We start from the raw sequence: 17,238 nt of genomic DNA on the forward strand, positions 1-17,238 counted from the left end.
TGGAATCTTTCTCAGTCAGCATTTTTATTCAACAAACTTTTAACACATGTCTATAATATACTATGCTTTTCTATTATAACTTAATACTTTCTCCTTTGTTAGCCTGTTATCTTTGTGAGGGCTTGGATTATGTCTCATTCATCTTTTATCCCCAACTAGTAGCACAGTGTTTGAATGTTGCTGAACTGAAGGATATTCCAAGCAGAACAGCATTAACAAGTGGAAAGCAGAAACAGGCATGACACTGGGAGGACTTTAAATAAATCAGTCGACTGATCTAAAATGAGACAATTCATGTCAAATGTAAATAGGTAATGCTGTATCATGGAAGAGTTTCTACTCCAAGGTCAGGCAGTTTGAATGGTATGAGTAATGAGAAACCACTGATGGAAGGTTCATTCAGCAAACCGTTGAGCACCAAACAGAATGCCTGGTACGAGGACAGGCCCTGGAGGTACAGCGGAGTAAGACAAGGCTTTTAACTCTTACTAGAATTGCACAGGGCGATTAGTTATAGAATAAAGATATACATGGGATGCTAGGACGCCAGAAAGAAAGGAGTATCTACATCAAACCTGGCAGTCAGTGTGAGGTTTTACAGAGGAAATAACCTTTAGAAGGATGACTAGGACTGAGGTAGATGTGAAGAGAACAGGACATTCCAGGCAACATACAGCCCTGGAAAAGTTTTCAAAAATAAGTTTAAAGTATACAATGGCAGGGCTAAGGGCTTCCCTGGTGGCGCAGTGGTTGAGAGTCTGCCTGCCGATGCAGGGGACACGGGTTTGTGCCCCGGTCCGGGAAGATCCCACATGCCGCGGAGCAACTAAGCCCGTGAGCCATGGCCGCTGAGCCTGCGCGTCCGGAGCCTGTGCTCTGCAACGGGAGAGGCCACAACAGTGAGAGGCCCGCGTACTGCAAAACAAAAAAAAAAAGTATACAGTGGCAGTACCCAGAATGGATAAGAAAGAATGAGAGGCAAGGAGACTAGTAAATGCAATTTACATTGCAATAATCCAAGCATGAATTGATGAGTGTCTAGACCAGACTAACAGAGAAATACTAACAGAGGGGCCAGATGTGAGACATTTCAAAGGACGAGTTAGCAAGATCTGGATATAGGAATGAAGGAATAGATGTCAAAAGACAACTGAGGTTGAGCATGGGTAACTAGAAAAACAATACTATTGACAGAAATAAGGCCATCAAGAGGTGGTTTGATAGAGAAGTGATTAAACCATGTTCAAAGCTTGCCTTTCTTCCACAAAACCCTTTACTGATCCAACTCTGACTACTTCATCCTATATCACCTTAATTTCCATTTACACTGTATTATTTAATACTCCCTGACATGTCAATTTACCAATAATGGTATCCTTAAGTTCAACTGTGGGTTCCCTGGGACTGTTTCATCTTTGGTAAACTCCTCCATAGTGGCCAACAGTATGCTAATAGTGAATACCCAAAACTTGAGTTCACATTCTAAATTTGCATGTAAATATTTTTCCTTCCTATCCTAATCCAGTTGGCTAAATAGAGCCTCTGAACCTTCCTGCTCAGTTTTTCCTCTTTTCTTCAGGGGTTTATGTCTGCCTAATCAAGGTTCGACCCCAGTCAGAGGAGCTACTCCAGGCCCTCAGCACGGCTGACACCTCAATCTATGGTTGGGCCTCGCTTGTCAGTGAGCATAGCAAGAATGGAATGCAAAGAATCCTCATTCCTTTTATCCCAGCCTTTTACATCAATCAATCAGAATTGGTTCTTAGCCACAAAAAAGACATCGGGGAGCTAAGAGTACTGGGAGTGGACAGAGTTCTTGAGAAACTAGAGGTATGTTAAGGACTGAAGCAAAACAGGTCAGGGTTTTGAAAAAGATTTTTCAATTCTCAGTCCAGGGTAAAGGAACAGTTACTGAATGACTTGATAAAATTCACCACAGGAAATTCTTAAACAAAATGAAGAAAATCTGTCCCCTTCACAATGCCAGGGGGGCCCCCAGAGTCCAAACTCTAGGTCAAGAGCCTTGTCAGTCTGGAAGATAACACAAATACTTTTTTGTGTATATATATGTGTGTGTGTATATATATATATATATATATATACATAAAAACACCAATGCTGGCTTGAAACAATTTTAGAATGCTAGCTTAAAACTTTTTTTGAAGGCTATATTATTCTCACAGATCATCTTCCCTTATCCTTCAACACATCTAAGTGAGAAAAAGTGACTTGTCAGACAGCTAGCTAGAACTAGAAATCCAGATGTCTTACTGTATATGTTCATTTTTGGCATGTATTGACACAAAACTGACTTTTCTTTCAAGCATGTTCCATCTCCTTTTCTCCAAGGTCTTCCCCAGCTCCCCAGTTCTAGCAGTCTCTGGCCAAAGGCACTCTTCCCTCACACGTGGTCTGGCTATCTACCCCATAAAAGTAGTCAACTTCACTTCCCTCCAGCAGATGGCATCACCTGTTTTCATCAATATTTCCTGTGTGCTCACCAGTCAAATTGAGGCTGTGCGAGTGAGAGCTATGAAAGGCAAGTGTGGTACAGGTGAGCATTGGGGGTGCCTATTTTTAATCTAGAGGCAAAAAGAATGCATTATGATTTAGTCAATGGGAAACATTCAGCCACTTGACCAACATTATTCAAACTAGCTGGGACATGGATCTTTATTCTCCAAGCCTACTCTATAAAATATAACCTTCAGGTAGCTTTTTTATCACTGGCTAGATGTCATACTTAAATACATGTTACGTCAGTTTGTCAGCTTCGTAAGTATACTACTTACCGTGTTTTAAAACTCTTGATAAATGTTTCACTTACTTCAAAAGTATTTAGCAAACCTTTGTGCATCAATGGGCAAATGGTGGTAACCCTAGAACCAAGACTTAGCTTCCCCAAATCCTGATTCTACCATTACCCAGTTTAGAAATGATGTCAAGTTTGGGTGGGATGGGAACCGTTACGGAAAGAGGTATTAGGAAAGCCAGAGAACCATCCTCCTTATATGTGTCACTCCCACTTGCCCATGCCTCAAGGGAAACAGTATTTCTCTTAATTACTGGGAGTGAATTAGGCTGAACCTTAGTACATCTAATGGGAGAAAGGTTTTTGCTTCTATAAGCACCCAATCTGTACGGGTCAATAAATATTCTAAGCATATTTATATGCATTTTAATTCTCATGATTCTAAAGTTTTCTAAAACTTTATAAAGATGTTTTTCCCTTTAAAGAGTTGAGAAAATTGGTGTTCAGGGTCCCACCAACTAGAAAGTGTTCAACTCCAATCTGTCCTTTCTGTGAAAGCTTTTTTTTTTTTTTTTGCAGTACGCAGGCCTCTCACTGTTGTGGCCTTTCCCGTTGCGGAGCACAGGCTCTGGACGCGCAGGCTCAGCGGCCATGGCTCACAGGCCCAGCCGCTCCGCGGCATGTGGGATCTTCCCAGACCAGGGCACGAACCCGTGTCCCCTGCATCGGCAGGCGGACTCTCAACCACTGCGCCACCAGGGAAGCCCTGAGAGCAGTTTTTAAATCTAGAGTTCATGGATCTCCACAAAGGTCCACAGATAGAACTCAAGGTGTCCATGCCTTGAATGGGGAAAAAAAATTGCATCTTTATTTTCAATTAACCTCTAACTGAAAGTTAGCATTTCCATTGATTATGAGTATAAGCAACAAATCACAGCGGTATTATATGTGACTTTGTCACCAAGGGAAACCATAGATGTTCTCATGTTCCAACTGTCACATCTCAAAACATTTCATTTCAAAATTACATCAAAATTACAGTAGTTATCAGACCTAAAGCTACAAGTTTTTTATTAATAGAGCACACATACTACTGTATCACAAATTAGGCCTTTGAACATTTTGCTAACTGTATATTACAAATTAGGTTTTTTCCCTATTTTCATCAACTCTTGATATTAATTGGTTTCCTTTATTCCTACATTTTATCTTTTGCATTTAAAAACATTCTGAGTTGGGATCCATTGACTTTATCAGACTGCTGAAGTTGCCCATGGCAAAAAAAAAGTTAAGAACCCCTGCACTTCTTAGAGATAAGAAGGACAAGCAGTGTAACAGTACGATCAGAGTGGGTGGGAGTCTTTAGATACAAACATCCAACCTTCAGCTCATTCATACAAGTGTGTGCCTACTGTTATGTGCCAAGCACGGTCCCTACTTGCAGAAATCAGATTTAAGACAGGGCCCAGGGACTTCCCTGGTGGTACAGTGGCTAAGACTCCACACTTCCAATGCAGGGGGCCTCGGTTCGAACGCTGGTCAGGGAACTAGATGCCACATGCTGCAACTAAGAGTTCACATGCCACAACTAAAAAGATCCCGCAAGCCGCAACTAAGACCCGGCACAGCCAAATACATAACAAATATTTTAAAAAGACAGGGCCCAACTAAGACAGGAATTAGTTCAATGCAGCCAGAACAAAGGGGTGCTATAAATTAACGTGCCTAAGTTTTACTGGGACTCCCAACAGTGGGACCTGATCAAGGATTAATATAGTCTTGTTTCTACTAGTAAGCAACCTCAAATTAGTCTTCAGAGTGAAGCAGTTTGTAAACAGTGGGAAGTTGTTACAACAGTTGTGAAACAGAGTCTGGTGAGAGGTAAGACCAGTTAAGAGCCCAGAGTTAGAGGACCTATGTAAGGGATGCAGAATAGGAACTAGGTCCAAGGCCCTGGTGACAGTTTACCTGGGAAGGCCAGTTAAATTCAGGTAGTTTTGTGGGGCAGGGAAGAGTTCATTTCTAGACACTGAAAAGTTTGAAATAACCAAAGGCAAGCGCCAAGCATGCTTCAAACACAGAAGTCTGACGTTTTATTGAGGACAAGTTTATAAACATATCAGAATGTACCTGAATAAAAATGGACAAGTAGCCCCTGCATTTAAGAGGTTATTGGTGATCCAACGAAATATTTCATTCAGGTTAGAGGGATTAAAAGGAGAACTTGAATCACCTTTTGATTGTGATAGACTATCACAAACTTGGTGAAGGAAAGCAGTCACATGGAGTTAAAGTGCACAGGAAAGGTAACAGGCATTTTAAAGTGGCAAAGAATTTAAATATTCTTTTGTAAGCTGAAAAGAAATGAGACTCAAGAATTGTAATTCACTGTTAGAGAGGTAAAAAACCAAAAAAAGGTAAGAGGAGCTAAGTTCAGTTCACCCCTTTTTCTCTGGTAAGAAGCAAAAGAATTTCCTAGAGGGCTGGGTTTTGACTGTTTCAGCTAGGTACTCTTAGGACCACACAAGTTTTTAAATGCAACATCTGTCCTGGATAACTATAATCTTCTTTTATTCTGCCAATGTGTAGATCAATGTGAAGATTCACGTGTCCTCCAGAAGCTCATGGGTTCTTACCAGATTTTCTTTACCCTCTTTGCGGTGTTGGCACCAACAGCTTTCCTCTTTCTAGGTAAGAAGTCCTTATATTCAGCACCGTGGCCTTTTGACTTGGAAACTGCCTTCATTTTATTTCACAAACTAAATGGGGATGAAAATTAGCTGTTTATCACATCTAATTTGGGACATGCAACTGAAACTGATTTAGCCTCCCTAACCCTAGTCACTAGTGGACCAAAGATCCCGCCCAACTTACTAGGAAGCAATGAACTGCATGTGGCCAATAAATACCACTCAGAAGTGGAAATTACTGCTAAACCTTAGATTATAGCTAGTTTTGCTCAAACACATAGCTAGAGATGATTCAAGCAACACAACACGTACAATCATCTACACGTGCATTCCCCATCTCTCAACCAGAAGTTGGAATACCTCTAAAATTCATTGAATAAAAATTTCCTGTAAGTGTAATTATTTAATTTGAAGCCTTTTTTTATAGCAATACTTGTCCCCTTAAGGCCTTCCTCCAGTGAAAACAGTTCTCTTTGGTGACATCTCCCTTATTCTTTTTCCAGCATACAATGCCTTCCTAAACAAGATACAGACAGTTCCAGTTGTTTATATACCAACTCTAGGTGCACCACAACCAGGTAAAGAATCACCATCTTTATCACTGAAAAGCTCAGGTATCATCCTTATTCACTTTTATTCACCCTTCATCTATCTCCCTTCCTCCTTTACTTCTAGGTTCTTACACATCCACACGTTCTCCCCCTCCCTTCACGAGTCCAAAACCCCCACCAGCGCAGCGTCGGCTACAACATTGGCTCTGGAGTACAAGGCACTAACCTCTGCTTGGACAAGTCCCCTTAACTGCAGGGGGCTGGAAATTTCTAGCCCTAGACCAGGAGCCTAGCACCAACCTCTACACTCATAAGCCTCCAAACAAGCCTTCTGAGAACTGTAAATAAAGGATCCTAAGCTGTTTTGTGTTAAAGTGGTGTGCTGGATCGCGTTTTAAAGCTCAACTGTCAGTTCTTAATTCTAAGAAAACATAAAAGTGAAAGCAAATACCCCATTTATATACCATTCCAGTTTTTAACCAAGCTCTGCAAATTTATTCAATGAGCCTACGGATAGGAATGTCCCAAATGGACTTTTTAAGTATTTGCCACTTACTTGCCCCAAATGACTCTACAGTCCACTCTTCTGATTGGCCCTGAATACGTGAGGTAGGAACTTCCTAGCAGTAAAACAAGACAATAAACAGGACGTATCCAAAATGTGTTTATTCGGATGGTTTCCCATTCATCTTGATTCCAGGGGCTTTTAGTGCTGCTTCCGTCTGAAAGAGCACCCTGCAAGAATAAGTTCCGAAGGTTAACTGACAGCAGCCTACTTACCCTGTCCCACCCCCACAAAACAAAATGATGCCTGATACCCACAGGAAACCTACATCTGTAGTTTTCTCAACTCTTTTAGCTCCTCCCTACTCACTTAAAGACAACATCAGCTTCAGTTCATATGAAGCCCCTTTTATCACCCATCCACCCCAGCCTTAGACAGGAGCACTGAAATCAGTGCTTTCTAATTATGCTTTTGGAGAGAGAGAAAAAAAAAAACGACTATCAAACCCAACCCTCTTTGCAAGACAGCCTGATAATTTACATTATACATGACCTCTCTCAAGATTCAAACCCCAGAATCACAACATTAATTAAACCATTTACCTTCTGTAAGCCTTGCTTTTCCTCCTGTAGGCTGGCAGAGGACGGTAGAGCAGCCAACACACAAAACTACTGTTTGTGCATGGCTAAAGACGGTGGTGATTTTATAGCATCCTGTGAAAAAACAGCGAGTTACCCCATTTTCCCCAAACCTTTATTCATGTAAACATATGCTGTCACGTATTAACTATAAAACAAACATGTTATGTAAATTCTTGAAATTTACTTTCCTATTCTAAATCGATTACTTGGCTCTAGGTATACATTAAAGCCAACTTAAAAGCAACCTGGACTATCTGCCCCCACCTATGATTTTTTTGTTAATGCGTTACCACCATCATCCAAAAAAACTATCCGAGAGTTAACATATAGACAATCCTCTATTTGGTGAGGGAAGAGGCTCAGTAACTGGTCAACGTATCCACTCCCTTGTCTCCAGGTGCAAGTATATAAATGACCACAGCAGAAGCCCAACGTAACATTCCAGTGTTTCTCAACACAAAGAAATGTTACGGTCTGCACATAAAGTTTTGAAGGGAGATCACTATGGATCACTGTTCCTGAAATGCAAAATTTTACCCATCTCAAACAGTCAAATTTTAAGAAATCAGAACCGTTTCAAGGATACCTTTTTCCTTGGGGTCCAGTGCTTTCCCCACTACTGCAAGTTATCTCCTCACCTGGGCATTTCACATCCATGAAATAGGAATTGGGGCTCTGCACCAGGCGCTTCTTCTTGTGTTTCCTCTTCTCCTCTTCTGGAGAGGGATGAAGGAGATCCTTTGCGAGCTAAGAGAGGCAGAAATGCAGAGATTTAGAAACCATCGGCGCACACGGGATGATCGAAAACAGCCCCCACTGCCACACACCGGGGAGAGCTCGCCCCTCGCCGCCCCTGCTGTCTGCGCAGCTGGGCCGCCATCTTATCGCCTTTCCGCTCCTATCTATGCAGGAGGCCCCACGGGCCTCTGCAAAGTGCGGAGAGCAAGTGAGAGCCCTCTGCGATCCGAAGTCAGCGTGAGGGGAGAGTGCGGACAGAAGAGCGAGATCTCCACGGAAACCTGCACCAAGGAACTCACAGGCATGTTCTCACGGGGAGGTCGTCACCGTCGGAAAAGAGCGAAAGCGGAAATTCTGCTCCTTAAATCCGCCGTCCCGCAGGAAGTGACGCCTAGGCCTTCTGCCGCCATGTTGGGAAGGTCCTCTCACGGTGTGTGGGCGGCGGGGCGAGGAGGGGACTGCCATCTTTGGAAGGTCTCTAAATGACAGAACATAGATGAGTCGCCATGTTGAGAGAGAGAGCATGTTCTCTTAAGGTCAGCGTTTGATCTCTATTGAGGGGTAAATGGACAATTTTTAAATTTCGCGCTGCACTTTAACAATGGGAACTGCTTAGGAAAACAGCGAGACTGAGCCATGTCTGGGACTTATTAAATTTCTTTACTATTTTTAAATTGGTTTAGTTTGCCCATTTTTAACAATTCAGAAATGTAAACATAAAAAAAGGAAGTCCTCATATTTTCCGCACCTCCAGCCTATTCCTAGGGCTAACCATTGTTAAATTTTATTCTCTCCTTTCCATCTTTCCCTCTAATACTAATTACATCACTCACTTATGTAGTACTTATTTGTGCATTGTTCTGACTGCTTTTCACATGTTAATTAATCGTCACAACAACTCCATCAGGTTGATACTATTATTATCCACATTTTACAGATGAGGAAAGTGATGTCCAGAGACATTAAACAAATTGTCCAAAGTATGCTACTAAACTGCCTTCCAAAAAGGTTGTGCCAGTTTACATTCCCACATCCTTTCCCCCACACTTTCACCAGCACCGCCTTTCCAAGATTTCTAATCTTGGCAGCATCGACACTCTTGACAGGGAATGAGAAGAAAAAAATGAAGAACAAATCATGGTCTTCTACAGTAATGATCAAAGGGTTAGAATGTCCATTTGTCATAAAGGAGGGGCGAAGATGACCCAAATGGCATCTGGGGACCTGTTTAATTCCAAAGGAAAGGAATAGGGCAAGGGATGTGAGTTCTAGTCAAGACTGTACTGGTAAACGTTTAACACCTGACTATATGGGAGGAGAGCCCTGATTTGTTGTCTTTGCTAATTTCAATGGCGTAAATACTCCCACCGTGGCCAATTTCAGACTATCAATGTGATATCATTAAACACGGATTTGGAAAGAGATAAGCACAATCTGTTCTCATGAGCCACTAAGGATTGGTTCCAGCACACTACTGACGGGTGAGAAAAACCTCTGAGGAAGTGACATTTAAGCTGAAATCTGAAAGACAAGGAATCAACCAAGCAGCAGTTTGGGGGAATAGAATTCTAGGCTGAGGGAAGAGCTTGTGAATATAAAACCAGAGACCGAATGAACCTGCCAAAATTGAGGGGGGGGGAAGACATTGTTGCAGAAGCTCAGAGAGCTAGGGGGAGAGTACTATGGAGATGAGGCTCCAGTGAAAGCACGTATACAGCAGCATAAGTACAATTTAGAGAGGTGAAAAAGAAAATATATTGCTGGGTATGAAGAGTCCAGATCCAGACAAAATAAAATGAAATGAAAAAGAATTGATGGATTTTTATCAGAACAATCCATGAACATTGAAGAGTAATTTAAAGGGCTGGAGAGAGATGGTTTGGCCAGCGAGAAATAGAGGACACTCAAGGTTTGTAATACAGCTTGAAGACATAATGGCTGGTGAGATAAAGGACAAAAGGGGATTGAATAGTTGTGTTTGAGAAAGGACGAACATTGGCACACAAGGTAACGGAGGATAAGTAAAGTGACAAGAGATGCCTTCTCACAACCAGTACGCTATCCTTATACAGGAACTATTCTACTGATCTGCTATTAGAAAAGCAGATATTTTGAGTAATTTTTTCCAAAGGCAAAGATAAATTTGTTTCTTTATAGCTGTGTTCTCCATATTTCAGCTTCCTGGTTGCCAAGGCTACACATTCACAGTCTGTTCAGTGGGGTGTCAGGAGTACTGTCTCAGGGCTGTGTTAAAAGATCCAGATCTCATGAAAAGAACGAGACCAGACATTTGTAGTCCCAATCTCTGTCTTCCTGAGCTGGCATGTCAGAGAATTCACACACAGGGTCCCAGAAGAAAGACTGTTCAAAATGAAGCTCCAGAATGTATCTAGGTGAAGTCTGCGTGTGTGTGTGTCTGTGTGTGTGTCTCTGTGTGTGTGTGTGTGTCTATGTGCTGATTTCTATAGTGTAATTACTTTTAATTTTCACTCTGTTCCACCAGGGGGCAGACTGACTCAACGAATAGCCACCAACTCCAGGCATCCCGCTTTTTTCAAAAGGAATTGGGATTCTAAAACTAAGGGCTTGGGACACTAACACCAGAATTCTAGAACTGCCCCAGAAGGATTCTGTTTTCCCTGAGTCGCCCCTCCAAAAATCAGTCCCCAATTTTTGGCAACTCCCAGTGCTGTCCTGGCCTTCACCCTTATTCCCCCAAACTTCCCTTTCCCTTAATTCCTCTAAAATTCCTCTTCCCCTGGTCATTTTGATTAAACTTCTACTTCACATCACCCCAGCGTCTCTGGCTTCAGACTGGAAGAGTGAAGTCAAAAGAGGGGGGACGGGGGCTTCCCTGGTGGCGCAGTGGTTAAGAATCCATCTGCCAGTGAAGGGGACACGGGTTCGAACCCTGGTCCAGGAGATCCCACATGCCGCAGAGCAACTAAGCCCGTGTGCCACAACTCCTGAGCCCGCGTGCCACAACTACGGAAGCCCACACGCCTAGAGCCTGTAACAAGAGAAGCCACCGCAATGAGAAGCCCGCGCACTGCAACGAAGAGTAGCCCCCGCTCGCTGCAACCAGAGAAAGCCCGCGCGCAGCAACAAAGACCCAACACAGCCAAAAATAAAATAAGTAAATAAATAAATAATTTTTTTTTTTTTTTTTAAAGGGGGACGATAGTAAGCAAAAAGCTATGGGAAATGGCTAGGGAGACAGGCCAGTGTTGGCTGGGAAGGGAAAGCCCAGAGAGCCGAAGTCTGGGCTGGCCTCCTTGGCCAGCAGAAAGGGGTGGGCGGGCAGGGGGTGGGGCCCAGAGGAGTGCCGCCTCTCCTTTTTCCCGGAGCCTGGGCGGAGAGGGAGGAAAACTTCCTGGCCTGGGCTCCGGGGCTGCTCTGTTTGCCAACCCTCCAATCCCGCCTACCCGTGCACAGCGCTTCCCCACACCTCTCCCGGCACCCCCAGTGTCCGCCATGGCCAAAGCCTACGACCACCTCTTCAAGTTGCTGCTGATCGGGGACTCAGGGGTGGGCAAGACTTGTCTGATCATTCGCTTTGCAGAGGACAACTTCAACAACACTTACATCTCCACCATCGGTGAGCCCACTGGCCATACCCTAGATCCCCGACTCCCCCATGCCCTCATCCTCAGGCTCTTGGATTACTTGTGGCCCACTTTTAAGTCCCCTTAGAGTCAGGCTTCTGAACTCCAGTCCCTGAACCCCGTCTCAGACCCATCCCCCTTACATGTCTCTGGATAGTACCCAAACCTCTAACCTCTCTGAGACCTCCAGGTTACTCCTCAGTTGTGCCAGCCCCTTATTTTCTTGGTACCACCTGTTTCCCTTGTCTCCCCAAAACCACATGAACCCTTCTTTATTTTCCTCTCAGCTCCTCTTCCCCCACCCCCATCCACCTAGAACTCTTGATCCACTCTCCACATTTCCTGTATCCCCTCTCCCTGAACATCTGTCTCCCAATTCTGCCAGCCTCTTTCTGTCCCACTGAGTTTGCATACTCTCCCATTACATTCCCACCTTACCATCTACTTTGCAGTCTCCCTGCCCCTCAACTTAATAGGGGTTGGGGAAGATGGAACAGAGTGGCTGGGTATGCTGGAGAGTGGCCCAAGGACTGTGATCAGGAATATGCAGTCAGCCTGGTGAGGAAGCCAGAGTGAGGGGACTTTTGGGGTCTCTGAGTCAGCCTGGTGACTCAGCCTCCTCAGGCTTGAGGGAGGTGCACAAGTTTCCACTAAGAACGTTGTCTCCCCTCCTCCCCCTCATCATTTTTTTAAAAAATTTATTTATTTTATTTATTTATTTTCGGCTGTGTTGGGTCTTTGTTGCTGCGCACGGCCTTTCTCTAGTTGCGGCGAGCAGGGCTACTCTTCCTTGAGGTGCACAGGCTTCTCACTGCGGTGGCTTCTCCTGTTGCAGAGCATGGGCTCTAGGTGCGCGGACTTCAGTAGCTGTGGCACTCGGGCTCAGTAGTTGTGGCACGCGGGCTCTAGAGCACAGGCTCAGTAGTTGCGGTGCACGGGCTTTGTTGCTCTGCGGCATGTGGGATCTTCCCGGGCCAGGGCTCAAACCCATGTCCCCTGCATTGGCAGGTGGATTCTTAATCACTGTGCCACCAGGGAAGCCCCCCTCTCATCATTCTTAATCTCCTCTGGCCTGGGAAATAAGACAAGGAGAGTATCAAGACATTCTGGTTAGAAAGAGGAGAGAAAAATGCTCCTCTCTCCTAATTCAGTCTTGGGGGAATCTTGTTTAGCCTCAAATTTTCTTGTTTCCAAGCCTGGCCTACTAGTTAATTCACATAGACTGTCATCAGTTACCTTTTTCCTTGCTCTTTACCCTGTAGGGCCAGGAGGGTAGGTGGGAGAACTGGGAGTAGAGGGTTCTAAGAAAACAGAAAGAAAAAGGAATCTGAAAGTAATATTTTGGGGGAGACAGACTGAATTGAGAGAGTTGTCAGCTGGCATGGCTAAGCGGACCCAATACAAATGCCTTAGAGGCCTTAAGCCTCCTTGCAGAATTTTCATCACCTTCTCCCCTACAAAGCCTGTAAAATCTAAGTAAAAACAATATGCTTGCTATACAAATACAGCTTTGAGAAAATCCCCCTAGTTTTACACTTCCTACAAGATTACTTCCCAAGTGCCTGCCCTGCAGAATTTCTGGCACTGCCACTGCTCCATTCCTGTCCCTCTCACCACACACTTTTACATGCATGTATATGCATGTCTCAATTTCAGTGTACACTCTCCACCTCTAGGAATTGATTTCAAGATCCGCACTGTGGATATAGAGGGGAAAAAGATCAAACTGCAAGTCTGGTGAGTGAATCCCTCAGGACTCCTAAGCCAGACTACCTCATTTACCTCCTATAGGTGTTTCTCTTCTTTTTAGCTTCATTTCTCTCCCTTTCCCAATGCTCCTTCCAGTACATTTTCTAATCCATTTCTGTCACCTCATTCAGATGTCCTTTCATCTCTCTTCCTGCTTACTCAACTATTTTCAGCTTTTTTGTAATTCTCTTGCCTCTCCTGGACCTGGAGCATCCTCTGAACTTGGCAACTGTCTAGCTAGATCAATTGTCTGTTGAACTATAATGTGGAAACAGGCTCTAAACAGTTAAATAGCAAATAGCAGAATTAAGACTTGACTCTCAGTCTAGTGGAGAGGCCATAAAGCCAAGTGTAGAGGTTTGACCTGACTGCCCTGAGGAAGCTGGAGACCCTAAGGGTGTCAAGTGGTAAAAGGCTTAATGGAGGCATTATGATACAACAGATAAGAGGAGAATGTGGTTCAATCCTGGTTCTGGTACAGAATGACCTTCATCAGTTATTTGGCCTCTCTAAATCTGTTTCCTCATTTGTAAAATAGAGACAATAAAACATGTCTCACAAGGATAGAGTGAAGATTACATAAAATGACACAAATAAAATGATATATACACAGTGCTTGGCACAGAGTAAACAATGAATAAAACAGAAAGACCTGTTTCTTAGGCCTTTACCATCACTCAGTATCAGCTCAACTGTCTTTTATCCCTTTCTTCCTTTACTGTTTCCTGATTCTGTTCCTTTCAGTTGCAAAAGCTAAATTCTTAGGGGGTGGGGGTGGGAGTCTCTCTTTGGAGACCTCTTCCCTGTATCCCACCCCATGAAATATTCCACCTCTTCAGGGACACAGCTGGCCAAGAGCGATTCAAGACGATAACTACTGCCTATTACCGTGGAGCCATGGTATGAAGTGTGGTTCTGGACAAGGGATGAGGCATGAGGCACTAGAATGTATGAATATAGAGGGACAGGAGTTGGGGTAGAGAAAAATGGGGAGGGGCACAGTATGGGTTGCAGAAGGCCCCATGTGGCCTAGTGATTAGACTTGTGGATAGAATTTGCAGGGTCACTTAGAGGGCGGTGGGAAGCCTAAACAGGGGAATATGGTACAAGGCTCCATTGTGAACTCTGCCTTTCCCCAGGGCATTATCCTAGTATATGACATCACAGATGAGAAATCCTTCGAGAATATTCAGAACTGGATGAAGAGCATCAAAGAGGTGAGGACCCTCCCAGAGAGACAGGGGAATTGGGTAGAACCTGGAGGATGAAGGAGACTGTGAAAATGAGCAGGACCCAACTTTTACTCTTACCTCTTGTCCCAGAATGCCTCGGCTGGGGTAGAGCGCCTCTTACTGGGGAACAAGTGTGATATGGAGGCCAAGAGGAAGGTCCAGAAGGAGCAGGCCGATAAGGTAAGAGCAGGCTGGGCAATGTTCTAGAACTGGGCCAGGAGGGCCAATATGAGGCCAGATTGCAGGGACTCGGCTGCTGCCCTTCATCCAACTCTCTTTTTACCGCTTCACTCCGTGCAGTTGGCTCGGGAGCATGGAATCCGATTTTTCGAGACAAGTGCTAAATCCAGCATGAATGTAGATGAGGTGAGACACACCGCATCCTTCATCCCTCAAAGAGACGAGGTATTGGAAGATAGACTTAGCCTCCCCTCCAACCTGTTCTGATCAATCTCTACTTTCCCCATTAGGCTTTCAGTTCCCTGGCCCGGGACATCTTACTCAAGTCAGGAAGCCGGAGATCAGTGAGTTGGTTCTGCTGGGCTAAGTACAACTGTGCATGTGAGTGTGAGTGTGTGTGTGTGTGTGTGTGTGTGTGTGTGTGTGCGTGTTGTGCACGCGCGCGTTGGGAGTAAAAACTGACGAGGAGAGCAGGGCTAAGACTGCCCACAAGGGTGACCCCAGACCCCAGCTAGCCATTCTCACCCTGACCCCTGTACCCTTCTCCCTCTAGGGAAACAGCAACAAGCCCCCCAGCACTGACCTGAAAACTTGTGACAAGAAGAACACCAACAAGTGCTCCCTGGGCTGAGGACTCCCCTTCTGCCTATCCGCCCTAAGCCTGGAGGCTGAACCTGAGGGAGGCAGGGCTAAGGGGCCGGGCAGGGGAGAAGTAGCACGTGGGGCTTGGAGGGATAGAGATGGGTAGATGGTGGAAGAATGGGGAGAATATGGAGAAGAAAAAAAGGAAGGAGCGAGTAGGAAAGAGGAAAAGAAGGAGGTAGACTAGAGAGGGAAGGAGAGGCAAGAAGAAGGGAAAGAATTGAGAAAGTGAAAGAAGGTGAAAAGGAGGTAGGAAGAGAGGGAGGAGGAAAGGAAGGATCGATGGCCCTAAGCCTCAGACCTTCTCTGGGTTTCCAGGGCAAATATAAATGTAAATAAATAATTGATTTATTCTGTTACTGGAGCAGGCTTTAGGGTCCTATGAGAGGCTGGCTCAGCACCACCGTCTGAAGGTTTGGTCCTATCCTGTCACTCTGCATGGTCTTTCTCAGTATTAAAGGCCACCATTTGCACAAATGTCCCTGGTTTGGGTAACTTTCATCATTGTCGGAATTGCTCTCTACTCATAAACCTAATTCTTGTCTCTCTGAGGTTGTTGGTCTGCTTGAATCTGGCTGAGTTCCTGGGATGCCTAATCCTACAGCTCTCCCTTCCCCAGCTGTTTAATTGATGAGGGAAATAAGGAGCAGAGTTTCTTTGAAACTGAAGGTCTGGACATCCTCTTTCCAGCATGGGATTTAGAGGATCCTTGTGTGCAGAGTCTTGTCCAGGAGATTCTAAAAGAGCAGGACTCTTTCTTGGGCCTCCCCAGAGGAGTGACAGCCCTAGCCTCAGGGAAATAGCAGAACCAGTATTTTTTATCCAGTGATTTCTGCTAGCATCTTTGATTCTGCCAGGAATCCCTTTAAGTAACTAGTAAGCATTATTATCTGCTTTTATAGGTGAGGAAAATGAGACACAGAAGAGGTTCATTTAGTCATAAATATTTATTGAGCATCTACTATGTGCCAAGCACAATGGTCAAGTTAATATAACCTCTGGGTGGTACTTACTAGAAAAGGGACTAGTAAAATTTAACAAAAACTGCCCATAACTACTGAATAACAAAGAAGCAAAACTATTGGCATGCAAAAGAACCACGAAAAAGAAACTTAGACTTGGGACTTCCCTGGTGGTACAGTGGTTAAGACTCCCACTCCCATTGGGACCACTCCCAATGCAGGGGGCACAGGTTTGATCCCTGGTCAGGGAACTAACATCCTGCATGCTGCATGGTGTGGCCAAAAAAACCCCCAAAACCTTAGACTTGAGTTCCCTTAAGTATACGTAGACCCCTTTCACTCTTACAGGTCTTTTTTTTTTTTTTTTTTTTGCGGTACGCGGGCCTCTCACTGTTCTGGCCTCTCCCGCTGCGGAGCACAGGCTCCGGACGCGCAGGCTCAGTGGCCATGGCTCACGGGCCCAGCCGCTCCGCGGCATGTGGGATCTTCCCAGACCGGGGCATGAACCCGCATCCCCCACATCGGCAGGCAGACTCCCAACCACTGCGCCACCAGGGAAGCCCCTACACAGTATTTTTAAACAGCAAAATTATCTCACAGACTTGATCTTTTATCAGGATAATGAAAATGTCAGATTTGGTTTAGACAAAGTACCATTAGAAGTTTTATTCATGGATATGATGTTCAAGGCATTTAAGAAATCCCCAAGCCTGCAGTGTGGAAGTGGATGGCACAACCCTGGAGCTATCAGCAAAGCCTTTTTGTGTGCTGCTGTTTCTGTTGGTAAAAGACAACACTCAGAAAAAAGTCTGACAGTGCCAGGAAAAGGACTCAGAAAATAATTTGATAAATGTGGAAAATAATTTGATAAATGTATTAGGTATCCAAGCTTCGATGGGGTGATGATCCTTACCTGTGGCTTATGTGTGAGCTCTGTAGTCAACTGCTCAGCTAGTTTAATTTGCTCAAGAGATGAGGAAAGACTTACATT

At 44.5% G+C, this 17,238-nt stretch overlaps 3 protein-coding genes across 3 annotated transcripts in view; 2 read left to right on the forward strand and 1 right to left on the reverse strand.

Annotated features, from left to right (window-relative positions):
- NUP210L (nucleoporin 210 like) overlaps window positions 1–6,777 on the forward strand; it is a 75,177-nt gene extending 68,400 nt beyond the window's left edge. Inside the window, exons 34-38 of the mRNA XM_030841909.2 lie at window positions 1,580–1,830; window positions 2,350–2,554; window positions 5,342–5,443; window positions 5,946–6,020; window positions 6,118–6,777. Coding sequence (XP_030697769.2) covers window positions 1,580–1,830; window positions 2,350–2,554; window positions 5,342–5,443; window positions 5,946–6,020; window positions 6,118–6,218 — 734 coding nt within the window. The 3' untranslated portion in view covers window positions 6,219–6,777. The remainder of the gene's footprint in view (window positions 1–1,579; window positions 1,831–2,349; window positions 2,555–5,341; window positions 5,444–5,945; window positions 6,021–6,117) is intronic.
- On the reverse strand, window positions 6,645–8,284 carry RPS27 (ribosomal protein S27). The gene is made up of 4 exons (XM_030841908.2): window positions 8,177–8,284; window positions 7,778–7,886; window positions 7,101–7,211; window positions 6,645–6,728 (listed from the first exon to the last, which is right to left on the reverse strand). Exons 1-4 carry the CDS (start codon window positions 8,180–8,182, stop codon window positions 6,700–6,702), a joined length of 255 nt encoding a protein of 84 aa, XP_030697768.1. The 5' UTR covers window positions 8,183–8,284; the 3' UTR covers window positions 6,645–6,699.
- A 3,018-nt stretch (window positions 8,285–11,302) lies between these two features.
- Window positions 11,303–15,822, forward strand: RAB13 (RAB13, member RAS oncogene family). Its single transcript, XM_030841975.3, has 8 exons — window positions 11,303–11,475; window positions 13,159–13,219; window positions 14,071–14,131; window positions 14,371–14,448; window positions 14,554–14,643; window positions 14,764–14,829; window positions 14,934–14,987; window positions 15,197–15,822. Exons 1-8 carry the CDS (start codon window positions 11,352–11,354, stop codon window positions 15,272–15,274), a joined length of 612 nt encoding a protein of 203 aa, XP_030697835.1. The 5' UTR covers window positions 11,303–11,351; the 3' UTR covers window positions 15,275–15,822.
- The last annotated feature ends 1,416 nt before the right edge of the window (window positions 15,823–17,238 follow it).

Source organism: Globicephala melas, chromosome 1 (assembly GCF_963455315.2).
Source record: "Globicephala melas chromosome 1, mGloMel1.2, whole genome shotgun sequence".
NCBI lineage: Eukaryota > Metazoa > Chordata > Mammalia > Artiodactyla > Delphinidae > Globicephala > Globicephala melas.

Bases quoted from the DNA above. Each gene is read 5' to 3' on its own strand.
- RPS27 (XM_030841908.2), bottom strand. The intron at 7,212-7,777 runs GTGAGGAGATAA...GTTTTTTCACAG, and splicing joins CATGGATGTGAAATGCCCAG to GATGCTATAAAATCACCACC. The intron at 6,729-7,100 runs GTAAATGGTTTA...TTATTCTTGCAG, and splicing joins AAAAGCAAGGCTTACAGAAG to GGTGCTCTTTCAGACGGAAG.
- RAB13 (XM_030841975.3), top strand. From the start codon at position 11,352: ATGGCCAAAGCCTACGACCACCTCTTCAAGTTGCTGCTGATCGGGGAC. The intron at 14,644-14,763 runs GTAAGAGCAGGC...CACTCCGTGCAG, and splicing joins AGAAGGAGCAGGCCGATAAG to TTGGCTCGGGAGCATGGAAT. The intron at 14,988-15,196 runs GTGAGTTGGTTC...TTCTCCCTCTAG, and splicing joins AGTCAGGAAGCCGGAGATCA to GGAAACAGCAACAAGCCCCC.